Here is an 18,818-nt window from a genome sequence, read left to right as displayed (position 1 = left end):
TCTTCCATTTTATGCAATTTATGGCGAATCCCATTATAAAGCTTATTTGGGCGCTGGAGTCGTTCTGGAAGGGGTTTCAAAATTCTACATATATTCTTGAATATTTCACATTTATTTGCATTTGTATTCGTATCTGTGTATCTGTGCATCTGGTATTTGTAGATGTGTGTGTGTGTGTGTATATGTGATTGATTTGCCAGGGCCCAGGGATGCTCGATTTATGGTCTCAGATACGATTTTTATGGCTTATCTTTTGAGGTGCGTTGTGCGCACCGAAGGAGCGACATAAAAGACAGAAAAGGCGAAACCGAGAAAAAAGAAGAAAAAACATAATTTCCTGACCGAGATTGCAGCTTTGCGATAATGCCGTGCCGTTCCGTGCCGTCGACTTTGACGATGCTCGGCCATGATAATGATGGGCTTATTATTTATTATATTGTTATTTTCGCTAAGGACATTGCTCATACGCCACGGAGTACCAATTAAATTTTGGTTCCCTTTCCCTACGGAGAGATGTGGGGGGAGTGGGGGGAGGGGGCGGTACAGCATCAGCATCAGCATCCCGGGCCAGACGGAGCGACGACGCCGCCAATTACGTTGACAGGCGGCAGGCAGCAGGCAGTAGGCAGCATTTGCCGAGCGAGCACTCAAATGAAGTCATGAATGCCACCAGCCGCAGCTGTGAAGCGACAGAACGAGACGGCATTAGGCAAAAACAAAAACCAAACAAGACAAAAAGAAAAAGAAGACAAGTCGATCCAAGAAAAACAGTGAAAAACCAAAGTGGAAGCGGACGGAGCGGACGGCCGCTGCTTGTTATAAAATGCTAATACGCGCAGCGCAGCAACTCAGAAAAACATATACCCATTCGTATAGGAAAAATGCTCGAAAGATTGAATTATTCAATAATAATTAGGCGTGCGAGCGGGACAGCTACTGTGCGCCGGCGTATAGCCGTCTCTGTCCAAAACTCACCACACTGGAAGCGAGACAGAGTCGAAAAGAAGGCGGCGCAAGCAGAAAAGTGGAGAAACAGCAGCGGCGCGAGAAAAAACGCAGCAAGAGAGCGGGAGAGAGAGCGAGCGGCGAAACAGTTAGGCCAATAAAAATGGTGTCGCTGCTTATGGCGCGCCCAGGGAGAGCAAGCGAGAGCGCGAGAGGGCAGTCGGCCGTCCGCCAGCCGGTTTGAAAAGCCACCACCGGGCGGCTGTGTGTGCGTGCCTCTGCGTGCAGTGGTGTGGGTGAGCGCGCACAGTGGTTGTGCTGCAGTGCCACAGAGCCACAGTGGAGGCAGCCGCAGAGACCGTCGTTCACTTTACTCGTGAACGTGATCTCAAGAGGACGTGTCTCTCCGTAGATCTCTCTCTCCGTCTTGTAGATCCAGCAGCAGCAGCAGCAGCAGCAGCAGCGCGTTCGTGTGTGAAGGTGACTCTGTGCGTGTATATAAATGTATCTGAGGAACGCGTGTGATGAACGAGCGAATTAATTAAACGATAATCAAAACAAATTACCCACAACGACACAAACAACATACTCGTACAAGAGTATCTCTGTGCAATGCCACGAGCAATGCAAGAATAAAACCATTGAGTAAAACCCACAAGTAAACCCCGAACCAAGTGAACGAACTGCCGCATCGAAATCGAAATCGAACTCGAACCCAGACCCTGAAGGCTTTATGTTAAAGCTTTCCAGCAAGCCAGCGCCAGCGACAGCCCCCACCAGCACAGCGACGAGCATGACAGTGACGGGTCTGCGCCAGACGATGACCAGCCCGACGGTGCCGCCGACCACAGCGCTGGGCAACAGCTCCGGGAGCAGCAGCAGCGGCAGCAGCAGCGGTAGCAACAGCCTGGCCAACTCCCTCACCTCGATGGGCAGCGTCAGTCCCACGGCCCATGCGGCCGGACTCCATCCGCTCTCCAGTCCCACATCGCCGTCGGCCCTGCTGCTGGCCCACCAGCAGCATCTCCTGGCCCAGGCACAGGCACAGCACCAGCATCACCAGCAACAACAGCAGCAGCAGCAGCAGCATCACCAGCAGCAACAGCAGCAGCAACAGCACCACCAGCAGCAGGCGGCTCTCCAGCTGGCTGCAGTGCATCCACCGCATCACCTCCACAAGACCACCTCCCGGCTGAGCAACTTCAGTGTGGCCTCCCTCCTCGCAGACACGCGGCCGCGGACGCCCACCAACCAGGCCAGCGATGCGCCCACGAATCTCTCCAGCTCCGCCGCCACCTCGCCCCTCTCCCAAGGCAGTGCAGCGGGAACTCCGCCACCGCAGATGCCGCCGGCGGGACAGCCCACAGCCACGCATGCCTTCCATCCCGCCGCCGTAGCCCACCACGCCCACTTGCTGCACGCCGCCCATGCGGCAGCAGCCGCCCATGCCCAGCACCAACACCAGCAGGCGGCGGCAGCGGCGGCGATGGCGCAACTGCGTCAGGCACAGGCCCAGGCCGATGCCCGCGCCACATCCCCACCCGCCTCCACCAGCTCCACGCCCAACTCCACGCCGGTGGCATCCGCCGCCAGCGGAGCAGGAGCGGGGACAGCGCACCTGGGAAGCTCCACACCCGCCAAGAACGAGCGGCACTCGCCGCTGGGCAGCCACACGGACTCAGAATTGGAATACGACGAGGACATGCTGCACGAGCACGATGTGGATCACGACGAGGAGGAGGACTCCATTGTGGATATCGAGGACATGAATGCCGATGACTCGCCGCGCTCCACACCCGACGGCCTGGACAGCAGAAAGTCGCTAGAGTCGCCCCACGGCGGCAATCCCTCGTCCCAGATGCAATCGACCATCCTCTCGCCGGCGGCTCTGGCCGCCTCCGGACACGTGCCCATCCGACCGACGCCGTTCAGTGCTCTGGCCGCCGCTGCAGTAGCCTGGGGAGGCATGGGTGCCGGTGTGCCCTGGCCGGGCGCCCGGCAAATGCCGCCTTTTGGGCCGCCGGGCCTGTTTCCGGGACAAGGATTCGGTGGAGGTAAGTGTCGCCTTATATTAATGTTACTCTTTTGTTGTCTTACGTGTCCTCATGCTGTGTCTGAATAGGAAATGATAAACTTTTGGCGGAAACATTTTCCTAACCGATTCTGTTTAGGGTTTTTTAAGCCGCTTTTCAAACCATGTTCGAGGTTTTTTTCCCCTGCTATTTTTAAAACACTTTGCTAGACATTTTTGAGAAATTTGAACTTTCTTAACCCGTTTGTTCATTTGGAAATAAAAATATTCACTTGTCCGCCTGGAAAATGGCAAATGATAGTCTTCAGCGGATATAAATTTGCTTAATTGAGTCTGAAATTCGAAATGTTTCCCTGAGCAATATGCATATGCCATTCAAAGCTAGGAAAATATTCATAACCGATACAGCTTATGGAGGTATTCACCCCACACCCCACACCTCGCTCCTTCTCTTTGTCTTTCTCTCTGGCTGCTTTATCTGCACCATTTTGTGTCGCATTTTAATTCAATTAACTGCTGCCCCTCGCCTTAATTGGCATCGATGAGGCACGCCGGCGACAATGACTCTCTCCAATGCGGGTGCTCCATCATGGCCGCCCATCGCCCATCGCCCTCTCCATGCGCACGATCATGAGTGCTGGTCCTCTCGGCAGTTGGGTCTCTCGGTTGTAGTCAAAGTGCGTGGCAATTATTACTGTGATGCTTTAAATAAAACAATGAAATATGCCTGATTGCTGGTGGCCCATTACTCGCTTCATCATCATCTCATCCACCACATCGTCAGCATCAGCGTCAGCATCAGCGTCGCGTCGGTTTTGATTTAACTCAATTGGCTCTGTCTGATTATTCATTGGCTGTCGCTTTTTTCGGCGGTCGGTGTTTTCCGGTCTGTGGCAGCCAGCCCCCCAAACGAAAGAAAATCTAATAATAATCGCATAAAAAGGTTGTCTGACTGACTGACTGACTGACCAGACTAATTGAAGCGAGTCTAAGCGATCTGTATCTGCATGCACAGTTCACACTTTGCACCATGCACCACTTCCTGGCCCACAAAAAAGAGTGCACACCCGAAGGAGTCGCACTTTGATGCGGCGGCCCGGCTGACGGACATGTGAACTTTACCTTCCATTCTGGCATCCACGAACTTTGCGTTTCCGCCTTTTAAAGTTGCCCAACAAAACCCCAGCAGCAAAAAAGTGTAAATTTGCAGCGTTTTTGTGGCTGCCATTGTTCCTGTTTTTGTTGTGCTGTGCTGGGCCTTTTTTGCTGGACCCTCGCATTGTTTTATAAAGCTGTCAGTGCGGCCCGGGCCAAGAGTCATGAAAGGGCGTCGTCTAGTATTTTGCATGCTCCAAAGTTATGGAAGCCACTAGGGTTATGGTAATGAGTGGCTACGGAGAGAATGGAAATTCGATTCTGGAGCTCTAAGGTACACATCAATCGATAGGAAATCATGTCAACGCATTCTAGAATCGAAATGAATCAATCTTAATGTGGCTCTTCATCATTCTCTAGCCATCATCATCGTCTCCCACTTCCACTTGAGTTCTCCTTTGTCCCTCTTTATAGAAGAACAAACTATTCCAAACATTTGCCGCTTATTTTGTCATTTGGCTGTCAACTGCTGCATATATAACATGGGAGTACGGGGAGACGGGTATACGTATAAGTATACAACTTCATTTCACTTTGTTTCATTTGGCAGCTGTTTTTTCTGGTTCCCCCCTGGCTCTGCTCAGTCTCTGGCCCTGCCTCAGCAGGTCTCATTAGCGCAGCAGGTTGCCGCTGACTGACTGATGATCCCGATCCCGATCCCGAGCCCGATTCGGATCCCCGGATCCCCGTTTGAGTGCCACTGCCCCTGCCTATGGCTCTGCCTGTGGCTTGTGCGACCTGTGCCGAGGGCTATCTGCCGCCGCATTATGTCAAGTGTTAGGTACTTAGTGCCTTGCCAGAACGTTTGAAGTATCTGTACCTGTAGGTGGCATTACTGTGCTCTGTATCTTAAACTGTGTCTGGTATCCGCTACCGTTTGTCGGCCCTACCTTTTGGTTAGTATTTTTTCATGGCCTATTAACGTAAACTGTCTCCGATTAGGATTTTGGAACACACACACAGCCGTCATGGGTTGTTCTGGTGTGTGGCCCACACCATCCATCAGCAAAGGGAAAACTCAATTATTATCGTGCTGAAAAGTGGAAGAATTCCCATGTGCTTTCATAATTTAACTAATTGGAAGCGCAGTCAAGTCACGTACCCCCATCCGAGCCACCATTTCATTGCAGCTGCATTTCTTGGCAGCCATTATAGAAATTAATTTTCAAGCTGAACAAACGAGCAACAACTTGGGAGTCATTGCATAAATACGTGGAGTACATAGAAGCCAGCACACACGCACACACACACAAGCCAGTGAGTGAGTGAAAGAGAGGGAGAGGGAGTAAGCCTGGCCAAAAACGGTAGGTGTGGCATGTCAGCTACGCCCACCCAAAACACGCAATTTTCAACGGGTTGGCAGCAATTTAAACGTTGACAGACGGCTGCTGGACGAGGAGCAGGGGGTATCTGGTGGCAGAGCAAGAGGAAGAGGAGTATCTGGAGGTTGTGAAGACTAGTATCTGGCGAGGATTGAGTGGACAACAGAGCAGAGCTGGGCAGAGTAGGGGGAGCAGCAGGGGAGGGGGCTTTTGCATGCGTTTTAACACCATTTGCAAGGCTCCAGCGAAGACGCCGAACGGCAGTCAAAAGCTAAAATAATATTTGCATTCTGCACGCCATCTAACGTGCATAAGCTGTACTAAATACACATCCACACAACGTTGCATGCAACACACATACACACACGCGGATAAGGGGGGAAGGGGTAGGTGTGCCTGGCGCAGACATTTTGATGTATGTTTTGGCAAATAAAATTTATTTGCATTAAATTACCAAGTCAGGGAGGAAGCCAGACAAAGGCAGCAGCCAGCAGCCAAAGGAGGCGGCGCGGTGTTGTGGCACAGCCGGGGCAGGCATAGGTGGGAGAAGAGCCACTGCATAGGCCCCCGCAAGGTTGAGGAATACATTCAGACAACGGCAAACATTTGCTAAATATTTGTAGACAATTGGCAGTGCCACTAATTTGAACTTCTGCTGTTCGTACTCGCACTCGGATTCGTATTCGTATTCGTATTCGTAGATGTGGTTGTTGTTCAGCAGCTGAGTAATTAAACAGCATTTGGAACCTGTCATATGGAACCTGACAGTGGCAGGCAGGCGCATGCGTGTGTGCCGCAGAGCCCAACCCACGTGGACGGAGTGGCACTACTATCTACGGAGCTTATCTTGCCCAGGGGCAGCCAGAGCCGATTGCAATGTGAACTTCATTGCAAAACCATGTGGAAGCACATGCAATATGACAAGATTTGTGAGGCGTAGCTCCTGCCTGCGATCTCGGGGCCAGTGGGCAGAAGTGGACTACCTAGAGAGCTATCTAAGCCAACTGGTTATTGACGCGCACTTCACTAATTAATTGACTTGTCCGGCAAGTGTTAGGGATAACATAGCCCTGTACGAGTATGGGTATGTGAAAGGAGCCATCCCCCTCCTGGATCTGGAGATAATCATTCATTTAGCTGGTAAAACGCCAGTGGTGCGCCCCGCTCTCCTTTGCACCTTTTACACATTTGGTGCTAATTAAAATCCTTCATTATGAAATCAGTAAGAGGCAGAGCAGAGCCGGGACGGCCCCTTACGAGTAGCTGTTGCCGTTTGACCGTAAGCGTGTAATTGCATTAGCCAAACGAACGATCGAACCAGCGCTCAATCGATCTCCGATCCAGCGATCCGGCGATCCGGCGATCTGCTCATTTTGCTGTTTTCTTTGTATTGCAAAAGCCAAGGCGATTTTCACTGCAAAAACGTTGTCCGAGCTGAAGCTGCTATGCGAAAACGCTTTAATGAAGAATTAATTGCCAGCAATTTGCACCGCAAATCAATCGAGCGTTGTCACCGTCGGCTATATAGCTATATAGAGACGCGGCCCAGTCACTCTATGGGGACAAGATTGGTTTGGGCATTCGGTTTTGGTCTCCATCTCTGTCTCCGTCTCGGTCTCAGTCCCAGTCCCAGTCCCAGTGCCAGTGCCAGTATTGGTATTACTTTGGTATTGGCAACGCCAAACGATACGCGTAAATTTCACAATTGCTTGTTGCCTGTCTCATTTGCTGTTGCTGTTTGTTGCTGTTGGTATCGGGTCTTATACGTTGTCTCGTCTACAATACACCGGAGAACTCAAATTAATTGAAAATCCATTACAAACATAGGCTAAATGTCACAATTGGCGTTTGTGGCATGTATTTGCACTGGCAATGGCGATGCTGGCGACGTATTGCCCCAGCAGCAGCAGCAACAACAGCAACAACGCCAGCAACAACAGCAGCAACAACAATGCCTATAAAAGAGCAAAAAGGCGAAAACGAGTCTCGCACTCGGGTTTGGACGTGCGTGGTCTGTTCTCTGTCTCTGTCTCTCTCTCTGTCTCTGCCCACTATCTGTATCTCTTTCTGTCTTGGATTGCTGCAGGTTTTGTAATAGGCCTTTGGGGGGGAGTCGGGCGGGGAATGCAGCTCACTTGCTACGGTTTCTGGCAGCAAGTTGCAACTGCAATGGAAACCCCATTCCAGCAATTTAGCGACAAATGAGCAATTAATTTTGAAATAAATGCAAAAGGAGTCTAGAGACAAAAAAAAGTTGTTAAAATGAAACCGAAACGAGACATTGAGTGAAAACTCTTACTAAAATCGAAATCAAATGCAGATGAACCGAGTGTATCATCTCTTCGGATCCCTCAAGTCCACCAATATGGCGAGAGGAGGATTATTGGAGGAGACTTTACGATCTGACACAGTAAAAGAATGAATTGCAAATTATCATATGTTGAAACGACTGCCACAATAATCCACGGATGATACCCAATAATCACCACGAGTCAGCCACTAAAATTGTATAAATATTATTGTAATGAAAAATCATAAAATCAAAGTCGATGCAGAGACAACGAAAAAAAGAGCCGTAAAAGTTGTCCGGACCGTTTATATGCTAATTTGGCAACTAATTTATGGTCAATACAACAAGAGCGACAACAAAATACCAAACAAAACCAAACAAGCCCCAGACTACACACAGAATGCAGCCAAAAGCAGGCTTCGGCTTCAGGGAGGAGAAGAAATACAAAATACAAAATATATTTATATTTATAGAGGCCATGCCAGGCCAGGCCAGGCCAAGACGGAGAGCGCGTCTCCGAGTCTGTAACAAATTTCTGAATGCTGCTGGGCCTCTTCATTATGGGAACGGAACTGCTGGTGGAATCGGTTGGTGGCTTTATCGGAGTGTTCACATTTCGTTTCACCTTGTTAGGCCATACGAAATGCTTTTACGACCTGCATACAGAAACTGAAACACTGAAACACTGAAAAGCTGAAACACTGAAAGACACAAATAAGTGAAATTATATGCATATCACTGACAGATAAGGCCTGGCCCGATCGGGCCCGATCGGAGCTGATCGGGCATTAACATAACTCTGACATGTCACACTAATTACTTAATGAGCCGATCACCTGCAGTCCCCTCCACCCCCCTGCAGTCTTTGCCCCCAGTGCAGTTTCAGTTCCAGTTCCAGTTCCATCCTGAAGTTGATTATTAGTTTTGATTCGGTCTGGCTCTGGGCTGGCTCTCACTATAAGCTGGATTTTTATGGCCTGATGGCGGGTTGGACAACGTGCCAGAAAATGTGTGTGAACACATCATGTTTCGGGGGTCTCTGGGCTGGGAATATTCGTACTCCTATATCGATGAATACTCCGTTCTTTATTGTTGCTGCTGCTGTTGTTGTTGTTGCATGCCCCATTTCCCAGATGCAGGGCATAAAAAGCAATTACAAAGGCATGCTCTCTGCCCCTGCTCCCGGCTCATCTCTGGCCACCATCTGGTTGGGGTCTTGGCCACGTTTGTCACTCGACAATTTCAATTTGTGTAATTATGCGTAAAATTAAAGCGTTGCATATCATTTGCATTTGTCTTTATTTTGATTCCTGCCAGTGGCACCGCTACTGCGGAGATGTCTTCCTCTTGGCTGTGCCTCGAAACAAAATGCTCAATAAATTACGCGTGCCTCAAACGGAGAGGGATCTGACCCGGACTGACTGCATCTTTAAAATGCCATTTGCATCTTTGTGGTTTGGCGCAGCCTCATGGCAGGCTCATTACTTTCATTAACAACACTCCAGCCGAATGCCAGAGCATGGGGCATGCAGTAAGGGGCATGAGGCAGGGAACAGCTGCTGCTGCTGCTTGAGTCTTTATAAGGATTGCACGTTTCTTTCTGCTGCTGCTGCTGCTGCTGTTGCTGTTGCCTCTGTCTCTGCTCTGTGCCTTTGTTTGCCAAAACAAAATGCCCAAATTAAAATTGTTTTGCTGTTGCAAGAATCGAACAGAGACAGAGAAACAGCAACAGCGACAGAGAGACAGAAAGAGAGAGAGAGAGAGAATCAAGTGGGGCATGCTGTATGGGGACCACTCGGGGAATGCATTTCCCGTCGCTCTGGCTGGCTGTGGCTGCGGCTGCTGCTTTGTCTGACAAATAGTTTAGACAGCAAATTTATTGGCCACTTAAAGGAGTAATTACCGTATATTGTTGTTGCCGTCGCTGCTGTCTTGGCCGCTGCTTTTAGCCGTGACAAGGCCAAGGACAGAGACAGCAGCCAGCAACCAGAAGCCAGAAGCCTGCAGCCAGAAGAGACAAAAGCCAATCGTTGACAGCATTTCATTCAGGCCTTTACTTTGCATGCAAATTGCGCTCCTCTAATTGGACAAATCTAAGCAATCAACTAATCAACACCTTCTCCTCCCTTCTCCACTTCCAGATGCCAATGAACCGCCTCGGATCAAGTGCAACCTCCGCAAGCACAAGCCCAACCGGAAGCCTCGCACTCCATTCACCACACAGCAGCTGCTCTCGCTGGAGAAGAAGTTCCGGGAGAAGCAGTACCTGAGCATTGCCGAGCGGGCGGAGTTCTCCTCCTCGCTGCGGCTCACCGAGACCCAGGTGAAGATCTGGTTCCAGAACCGTCGGGCCAAGGCAAAGCGGCTGCAGGAGGCCGAGATCGAGAAGATCAAGATGGCCGCCCTCGGCAGAGGAGCGCCCGGCGCCCAGTGGGCCATGGCCGGCTACTTCCACCCCAGTCTGATGCACTTGGGATAAGTGGCGGCCCAGTTGGTGTACGACCATGGTCGCCACCAACGCCACCCGAGCCATAGCCCTCCCCCGAGCAGGCACTCCGATAACCAAATAGCTGAGCCACGTCCCGCTGGAACAGGACCAGGTGCAGGACCAGGCGCAGGAGCTGGAGCCTGAGACTGAGCCTGAGATGTGCGGAAAACCCCCAAAATTTTGCTGTGATGTTAGCGCATTTTATGTTACGATACTTCCAAATGTTGTTTCAAATGCACCCTGTAAATACTATAAGCGGGAGAGATAGAGAGATCTAAAGAGATAGTTATAGCGAGCTGGTTCCATACCCAATCGAACATTGTATATACCAAGGCGAAAGCAAGCAGAGAAATGTTTCCTAATTGTACATAAATCTTAGCACGTAAATCCCATCTTGAATGTTTCGTTAGTTCGTTAAAGGAGAAGCCGCAAAATTAATTAACAGAATCACAAGTAATTTATTTGCAAAACTCAAGTCAATAAGCATTAAACAAATGAAGAGAAAGAACGGAACGGAACGGATCGGAAAGGCATCAACTAAAATGATATTTGATTATATTGTAATTTGCAACGTAAGTCAGTCTAGCGAAAGAATCCGATGGATGGAGGGATGTATGGATCGTATGTATTTAAAAAATACCTGTAAGCATCTACACTAAACTACACTAATCTAAAGCTCTAACTATGCCGTTAAATATACTTTAAATATACCTAATACCACAGACCTATACACATAGTTCATAAATGCATAATATTATATTAATACCATATAGCGTTAATCCTCTGTAGTTGTTTAAACATGAATCATAAAAACTTAAAAAAAAGAAAAAAAAAAATTTCAAAAGTGGAAATCCAAAAAAAAAAAAAAACACACACAAGAAGTGCAGAAGAAGAATCATCAAAAAATCATTGAAAAAAATATATAATTATACAGAAAATTTAACAAATCACTTGGTTTTAATTCAGTTGAAGATGATGGCATGGAAAATCAATTGCTAGGAAAGCAGTGATTCATTAAGCTCATTATGGGTGGCCATCACATTCATTTACTCTGGGCTTAATCTCTATAGTATATTGATTTGATTAAAGTGTGAAGTTTTCCACCTAAGTGAATGATTGTGTAACGCGATTGCCCTATTGCAAGCCACTGCTGAGGTGCTGAAGTGGACCTCCATTGCGAATTGAGAAAGGAAAATTTGCGTAGAGCTCATTAGGTTAAAAATGAGCACTTTACATACGAAACAACGCCACTTGCATCAGCCAGCAAACAACTGAGTGCAATTGGAGTATGATATAATGAGTCCAGCCAATCGCCAGGGGCTTTTCATGCTTTTCATGGCAGTTGGCTGCCAATTAAGTACGTCTGGAGGTCCTAGAATGCACCTTCAACTGTGTAACGACTGCCAGGGGCATTTTATGCTTTTCTTGTGTTATTCCTGGAATGAACGGAGAGATCGTGTTGGATTGAGTTCAGGCTGAAGCGACAGAACATTCTTATCAGCAGGCAATTAATATTTAATTAATCAGGCAAGCAAGCGGTGGCTGTGGCACGGGAAGGGGAGCATATGTGGCCCACATGGCGTATACTTATTGACTCGCTCGTAACTCTCTGCGCTCTCCGAGCGTTGGTTAGGCGAGCAATCATCGAATTAAGATTAAAAATTGAGTGATTATCAAATTGTTTGTATTATAATTTTTATTCCTACGCGATTTGTCGAGTGTCAGGCCGGGTTCAATAACGAATCTGAATTCCATTTATTCCCCCATTTGTTGTTGACAATTGGCCGAGCGTCAGTGGTAGCCGACTGCTGCTGTTGCCGCTGCTGCCTCTTATCGCATTGAATTAAAACCCAATTAATTTAATTACAAATGGAAATAACACGACGTCGGCCGCAGTCCCAGCAGCAATCTGAACGTCGCTTCGCAACGCCAGCAACACGTCAAATAATTTTGTTATTTTGATTTATTTAACAAGTGTGTATCTCTCTCTGTGTGTGTGTCTGCATGAGTGTGAGTGCGTGTGTGCTCAATAAATAAATTAAAATATTATTTGCCAGTTTTGTAGCTGATAAGCAAAAAATATTCCACGAATTCAGCTCGGTTTCAGTTTGGTGTGAACAAATATTTGTTCAAATTGTTTTGGTGTGGTTAGTTTTTTTGTACGGTTTTCCCCTGGATGATTAAATAAAATCTATGAAATAATTTAGCAAAAAAGGTCTGCAAGCAAAGGAGGGCTTTGTTTCAATTCAAATTTAAAAGAGAAAACACCTAAAAAGTAGACCCCTTTGAGATACCAGTCGATGAATTTGAAACTAATCTTAGCTAATAAATAGTTCTGTAAGTACATGATATTTATAGAAATATTGCAGTTTTTTTTAAAGCTGATTAAACCATCATCTCAGTCCGAATGCCAATGCTTAATCAGCAGCAAGAGCTAGGTCAATGTCAAGGCGCACAAGCAGATGTCTCTGAATCGCATCTGAATAATTTGTAAGCCTGGAGCTCATTCTGATTGGACTATGGACCCCATATATTTGTAATATTAAGTTCCCGAACACCAGGAAGTAAATTTCATAGTTCAAGACGAAGGTAAATGTGGGCCTGTCATATTCATTGCTCGTTAATCTCGCCTCTCCATACTCGTAGTACATATATCTAAGCCTCGTTATGCCACGTTTCTCAAGCCCCAGGGGGGCGCAGAAGCACCTGCTAACAATTCATACGATTTGCATTCAATTTGTTAACAATTAAAATGCAATCGCTGCTTGTTTTATTGGGTAGAAGTAAAATAATTAAATAATTATGCATTTATTATTCATCAAATACTGATAAATGCGTTCGCCAACGAATGCAAATTTTCTACAGCAGCCGCGGGTTTTTATCTCGAATGTCAGATCGATTGTCGCGGCAATTAATTACGCGTATATAATTACAATGCCCTGCCTACGCTGACGCCAACCACTGACGCCCATGCCCCACTCCAAGGGGGGGTCGGGTATGGTCTGGATCGTCCCCGCGTCTGTTTATTAATTAGGCCCGGCTACGCCTTCAGGTAGCCGCAGGTGGTGCCGGTGCTGGTGCTGCATGCAAAACGCACCACACCACATCGCATCGCACCGCATCGCACCGCTTCGGAAAGTGCAATGCGTTAATCAAAACGTAATCAAATCATTTGGCAAGCAGCGAAACAGTCTGGAACCTCAACCCTGGAGCCCCAAATCCCCCTGGAAGAAACGAAACGGGCAGCATCGGCAGCATAATCAGAGCCTGGTCACATTGGTCGCCTGCTGCGCCCTGGCCGGGTCCAGCAATTAAGCTTTATATCTGGCCTAATGGACCGAGCGCCGCCTGCGCTGATTGCGGGCATTTGTTTGGCGTCGTCTCTGTTCCAGTCCCAGTCCCAGTCCCTCTCCCAGTTCCTCTCCCTGACCCTCCCTGTCTGTCGCTCAGTGCCCAATCAAATGTAGCCCCCATTGGAGGCAATCTCAGTGCCAGTATCCATATCGACTGGCTCCCCCACCTCCCAGGTCACAGCTTGATATTAACGCCCAACTGTGAGGCGGCGCATTTACAATGATAATATTTGTGTTCAAAGTTATCAATGGGCCAGCCGCCGCCGACGACTACGACGACGACTTGCGGTGAATGTGAATGGGAATCGAGGGATGTCGAATCGGAGAAGAGTCGAGAGCAGTTATGATGCTCCTACAAGCTGATTTCAGTTGTTTTCTGCTAAATTGATTAAGTCGTTCGGATTCAGACAACTGTTAGATAGGAAGAACATCGATCGCGAACACATCTTACATTCTTGATAAGGAGTAGTTTCGGCATAGACAACCCCATTGGGAGTGGAGTGGAGGGTGGCGGGTGGAGGGGAGTGCAAAGCCAAGCATAACATTTTTTAATTAACACACTCACTCTCACACTGAAACACATGCAAATGAGCTCATTATGGGATGATTATGCAAGATATACAAGTACTCGTACTCGTACTCGTACTCGTAGTGATAGCCAGACAGTAGTTTTTCCAGACGAACACCAGCAACAGCACTAACATCATCCACTCCATCCACTGACAGACAGCAAGTTCAACAAACGTAAATTGCTCATACAAAAAGATCTGTGTTTCATTCACACAGATCTTCTGTGTTTATGTGTAGAGTGAAGATTCATTCATAAAGTCAAGCCAATTGGAAATCCGTTTGCTTAACCCGCTTTCTGCCGATGGCCGGAGACTGTCTGCCCCCAAAATTCATATATTCCCAAGTACTCCTCCGCCGAATAGCTATGAAGTTGGCCAGACGGCATGGCGATGGATGGCCATTAACTCGCTTGGAGAGCACTCCGCAATTACCGCGAATAAATTGAGGTAATTAGGTAATAAAAATAATGTTTTCACCTCGTTATAAGCATGGGGCAGCCAGCAGCTGCTTTCCGTAATTCTCGGAATTCTCCCTCCCTGCCCTGCAACCACCTGATAGGAAGGAGCTGGCCAGCAAGTGCTCCGACCTGGATTGTAATCCCATTTAAGTTATATTTTTGGTATTGCATGGGGATCTACACTGCAGAGTGCCGAAGTATTTCCCAATCCGAACTCAAGCATTCCCCTGACAAATACTTTCTCGCAACGTAACTTTTTCCTGTCTCATTTTATGCAAATGACTCAGTTTTCCCTGGAACTCCCTGGCCGTCAATTAAACGCCTTCTCCTTCCATCACACTTTGTCCGCACTTCGTTTTTTTGTGCATTTGGCCAGAGTTTCACTTTTGGGGGAGGGGGGTTTAGGGTCAGGTGTTGGCTAGTTTCATTTTTTTCGGACTGGTTTTTGTGGGTTCAGCTAAGCGGTCTTAATTGGTAATTACAATTTGGCTTTCATTGTGGGTGAATAATGGAAAGACAGAGGAAATTTATGTCATAATTTTCATTGTTAGGCCAGGGACGGTGTTCGGTTCAGCTCTCACACTTTTCCGGTATTAATTATTTGGTTAGCTGCATAAATTCCTGGAAATTGAACTATGTAGAATGCAATTAAACAAAATAGCGTGAGATACGCGTCCGATAGAGGCAGTGGCAGGAGCAGGAGCCACAAGCCGCAAGCCGCAAGCCAGAGGCAAGAAGCAAGAAGCAGAAGCAGAGGCCAGAACATTGTCGTGTCTCCCAGGCCCCGTGGCTGAAACCTAATTTCCAAGTTTAGAATTCTGCGAAAACGGTCCCAGCACTACAATGTCTCTCGGTCTCCCTCTGGCGCAGTCTTCAGTCCTCCTCTGGCTCAGTCTTGCTCAGTCTTCTGTCTCTATATATCTCTCTCTCTCTGTATCAGCCCGCTGTCTCCCTCTGTATCTCACCTTGTGAAGTGGAGTTTACGTTTTTGAATACTCAATTAAATTTTTGCGCCCAGTGGCTGTTGGGGCTGCCGCCGTCTCTGCTGCAGTCTCCGTTGCAGTTTCGCACTATTTTCAATTGAATTAAATGCAGTTTACATTTTCTTGCGAACAATTTCAAGGAATCGCGCATATCAAGCGCGTCGCCTTCGTCGTCGTCGTCGTCGTCGTCGACGTCGTTGTCTTGGCCGGCACGCTCCGTTTGGGCCCACAATTAATTTGCGCCCCAAAAACCGAACGAACGCACGTACGGGGAGAGCATCTGGGAGATACATTAGCGAAAGTGTAGGTCGTCGCCAGCAGATACAATTTAATTTCGATATTCCCTTTTCCAAATGTGGCTATACCTCAAATGATGTTCCTCAGAGGAGAATCGGAAAACTTTACTGCAGAAATGGAACCTTCCTCTTGATTTGAAGGGAAGAAATCCCTGTATAACTTTGGGGTTTTTTCGATTATAAGTATGAATGGTTCCCAAAAGTTCAGATTATATGATATTTAGAACCGGAAAAAGTTTTATTCCGTACTTTAAATGAGCCCCTTGTGATTAAATTTCTTAGAAAGAGCATTTCCATATCGCTCTTCTGCTGTTAACTGTGTTTCTCTTTGGCTTTTAATTCATGCGCCCGGATTGTGTGCGACAGAGATGCCAACAAAATGCAAAATTTGTCTGAAGATTTTAATCGTCGGCATGCGCGCCCAAAACGGCCCCAAAACAGCAGCAGCAACCATCCTGGCAGCCAGAGCCAGAGGCAGAGGCAGAGCCAGGCGGCGACCAGCCAACACCAACACCAACGTTAAGGCCAAGATCCGGGCTGGGGCTGGGGCTGTGGCTGTGGCTGTTCGCATTGATTCAAGCCAGAAATGTTTTCTAGGTTGCTGGTTCGGAGAAAGACAGATAGAGAGAGAGAGAGAGAGAGAGAGACAGCTCTGCTTTAGAAAGGGGGCGGCGGGAATTGTGGGCGGCGCATGGCTGGCCAGAGACAGAGCCACATTCAGAGACAGGGCCACGTCCAGAGCCAGATCCAGAGCCAGAGCCAGAGCCAAAGCCAGAGCATGTAATGTTAGCTCGTTTCTCTTGTGCCATGGTTGTTGTTGTTCCTGGTTGTTGCCTCTGCAGTTGTTGCTGTTGTTGTTGTTGTTGTATTTGTTGTAGTTGTAGCTACAAGACAATTTACTTTTGTGCGAAATTAAGTGGCATCTGCAGCATGGCATTCCACTTGACTCCACCAGCAGCCAGGGCCCCCAGTCCGTCCCGTCCAGTCACTCGCCTCAGTCCCGTCCCATCCCCCCATCACCATCCCCTTGCCCATCCTCGGCCCCATTCCGAGCGATGCAGCTCCCATTCGCATCTGCATCTTTGTACGAGAGTATCTCTGCCTCCTGTCTCCCTGCCTGAATGCTTGTGTGTCTGTGTCAGTGTCTGTGTCTGTGTGGCGGACTCTGCTGTGCATTTGTGGATCTCTCGCTCTTGTGGGCAATAACTAATTACATTCGCAATTATTTCATGTTTTGGCCAATTTAGTGGGACAAATTTATCTGCGCGGTGTCATCTACTTAGAATTGATGGCTTGCCATATGAAGCTGTTTGCTCTTGTCTTTATACTCATTGTAGTTGCGGCTGTGGCCATTACTACTGCTGCTGGGGCTTGTCCCACTGCTGGTGCTGCTGCTGTGTGGTGATGGCGATGGTGGTGCCATTAGGCGCCCTGGGGGCCACTGAATGACGTTGATTGTTGTGTGTGGCAAATAGAAAAATGCATCCCACTGTCCTGCATCTTCATGTGCCGCCACCACTTGCCCTTCCCCGTGGCGGTGGTGCACCAGCTCTTCTAATGTCGAGCTGGGGGCTGGGCAAAATGCAATTATTAAGCAAATTAGCAAACATCTAGATATTCCAGCGAGATTGCCGCCCAACGAGGGGCGCCATTGATGGAGCCATTTCTCATTCATTCATCAATCTCGTTGGTTCCCGCAGAATGAGTCTCAGTGGAAGGAGCAGCAGCAACCGCTCATTTGATTAGCTTTGATTGTTTCCGTGAGATTGGAAATACTTGTGTAAGAGCGAAATGTCCAGTCCGGATGGAAATACTCGCATAAGCAAATGTCGGGAGGGACTCTGTGGAGAATCAATACTCACATATTGGATATTTCTTTGTATTGTTGTATCTTTAGATACTCCTGTAAACTCTTTCTATATGCAATGTTTCATTCATTTCAGACGGAAATGTCAGTTATGGGTACAATCTCTCTCGAAAAATGCTTCACCCGACAGATAAATCTCTTGAATATTATCTTTGGTTTTTTATTTCTTCTTTTTTTGGCAGCTGAGGAGTTGCATTTATTGCTTTACACTTCCAATTACAGAATTCTGCAATCCATGGCAAGTGGAGACAGTAAAATGCACAAACACAGAGATTTATGCCCACGCATCTGCATCCATATGTACACACACACACACACACACACACACATGTACATATGTGTGTATGTGTAGAGGCAGACAATTCACCTTAATTCAAGTAGAAACGATTTAACTCCCACAGCAGCACCGAGCGGCTATTATATTGCTGTTGCTGTTGCTGCTGCCACTGTGGTTGTTGCTCTTTTATTTTATATGAACTTAATTTTCCCCGACTCGACCACACAACCACACTCAACAGCACACACAGATGCACAAGACCCACACAAGCGTCAGACAACCCTTTTTCGAAAATGTAACGGTAAGCGCAGCCATTTATTACAGAGCCAGAAAGAGCCAGAGAGAGGGAGAGAGAGAAAGAGAAGCCATACACCAGAGAGAGCACGCTACCCCAGCAAGTGCGAGAGAGACGGGCCAGCTGGGGGTCGGAGAAGGATTCCGATTCCCCATCCCACATCCCACCCACTCAACCACTCCCCCTACCCCGAACCCAAAAAGGATATGACGTTTTGCTTTTCACTTGGCAAGTGAGTGGAAATTTGTTTCATTATAATTATTTTCCACAATTGGACATATTAGTATGGTTGCGTTGCCGTCGACACCGGCAGAGGCAGAGGCAGCGCCAGCGGCAGCGACAGCGCCGCCATTTTTGCAATTTTCCCGTGCAAATAAACGCAGTCAAGTGTAAGGAATTGCCAGGCAAAAGGACCCACTGAGCGGGGAAAGAGCACCACACTCTATAGCCATCCCTGTCCAACCGTCCCGGGCGCATGCTCAACACAG

The 18,818-nt window shown here is 47.9% G+C and overlaps 1 protein-coding gene across 1 annotated transcript; it reads left to right on the top strand.

The window, feature by feature from the left end:
- Window positions 1-1,339: 1,339 nt before the first annotated feature.
- LOC6594987 (muscle segmentation homeobox) lies at window positions 1,340-11,074 on the top strand. Its single transcript, XM_026989084.1, has 3 exons — window positions 1,340-1,975; window positions 2,030-2,999; window positions 9,886-11,074. The coding sequence occupies exons 1-3, from the start codon at window positions 1,679-1,681 to the stop codon at window positions 10,221-10,223; spliced, it is 1,605 nt and encodes a 534-aa protein (XP_026844885.1). The 5' UTR covers window positions 1,340-1,678; the 3' UTR covers window positions 10,224-11,074.
- The last annotated feature ends 7,744 nt before the right edge of the window (window positions 11,075-18,818 follow it).

The sequence above is a fragment of the Drosophila persimilis genome, unplaced genomic scaffold (genome assembly GCF_003286085.1).
Source record: "Drosophila persimilis strain 14011-0111.01,24,50 unplaced genomic scaffold, DperRS2 tig00000000-arrow-pilon, whole genome shotgun sequence".
NCBI lineage: Eukaryota > Metazoa > Arthropoda > Insecta > Diptera > Drosophilidae > Drosophila > Drosophila persimilis.
This window is presented reverse-complemented; position numbering and strand designations above follow the sequence as displayed.

Coding starts and splice junctions, on each gene's coding strand:
- LOC6594987 (XM_026989084.1), top strand. CDS start 1,679: ATGTTAAAGCTTTCCAGCAAGCCAGCGCCAGCGACAGCCCCCACCAGC. Junction 1,976..2,029: donor CCCACCAGCAGCATCTCCTG/GCCCAGGCACAG, acceptor CAGCAGCAGCAG/CAGCATCACCAGCAGCAACA. Junction 3,000..9,885: donor GGGACAAGGATTCGGTGGAG/GTAAGTGTCGCC, acceptor CTCCACTTCCAG/ATGCCAATGAACCGCCTCGG.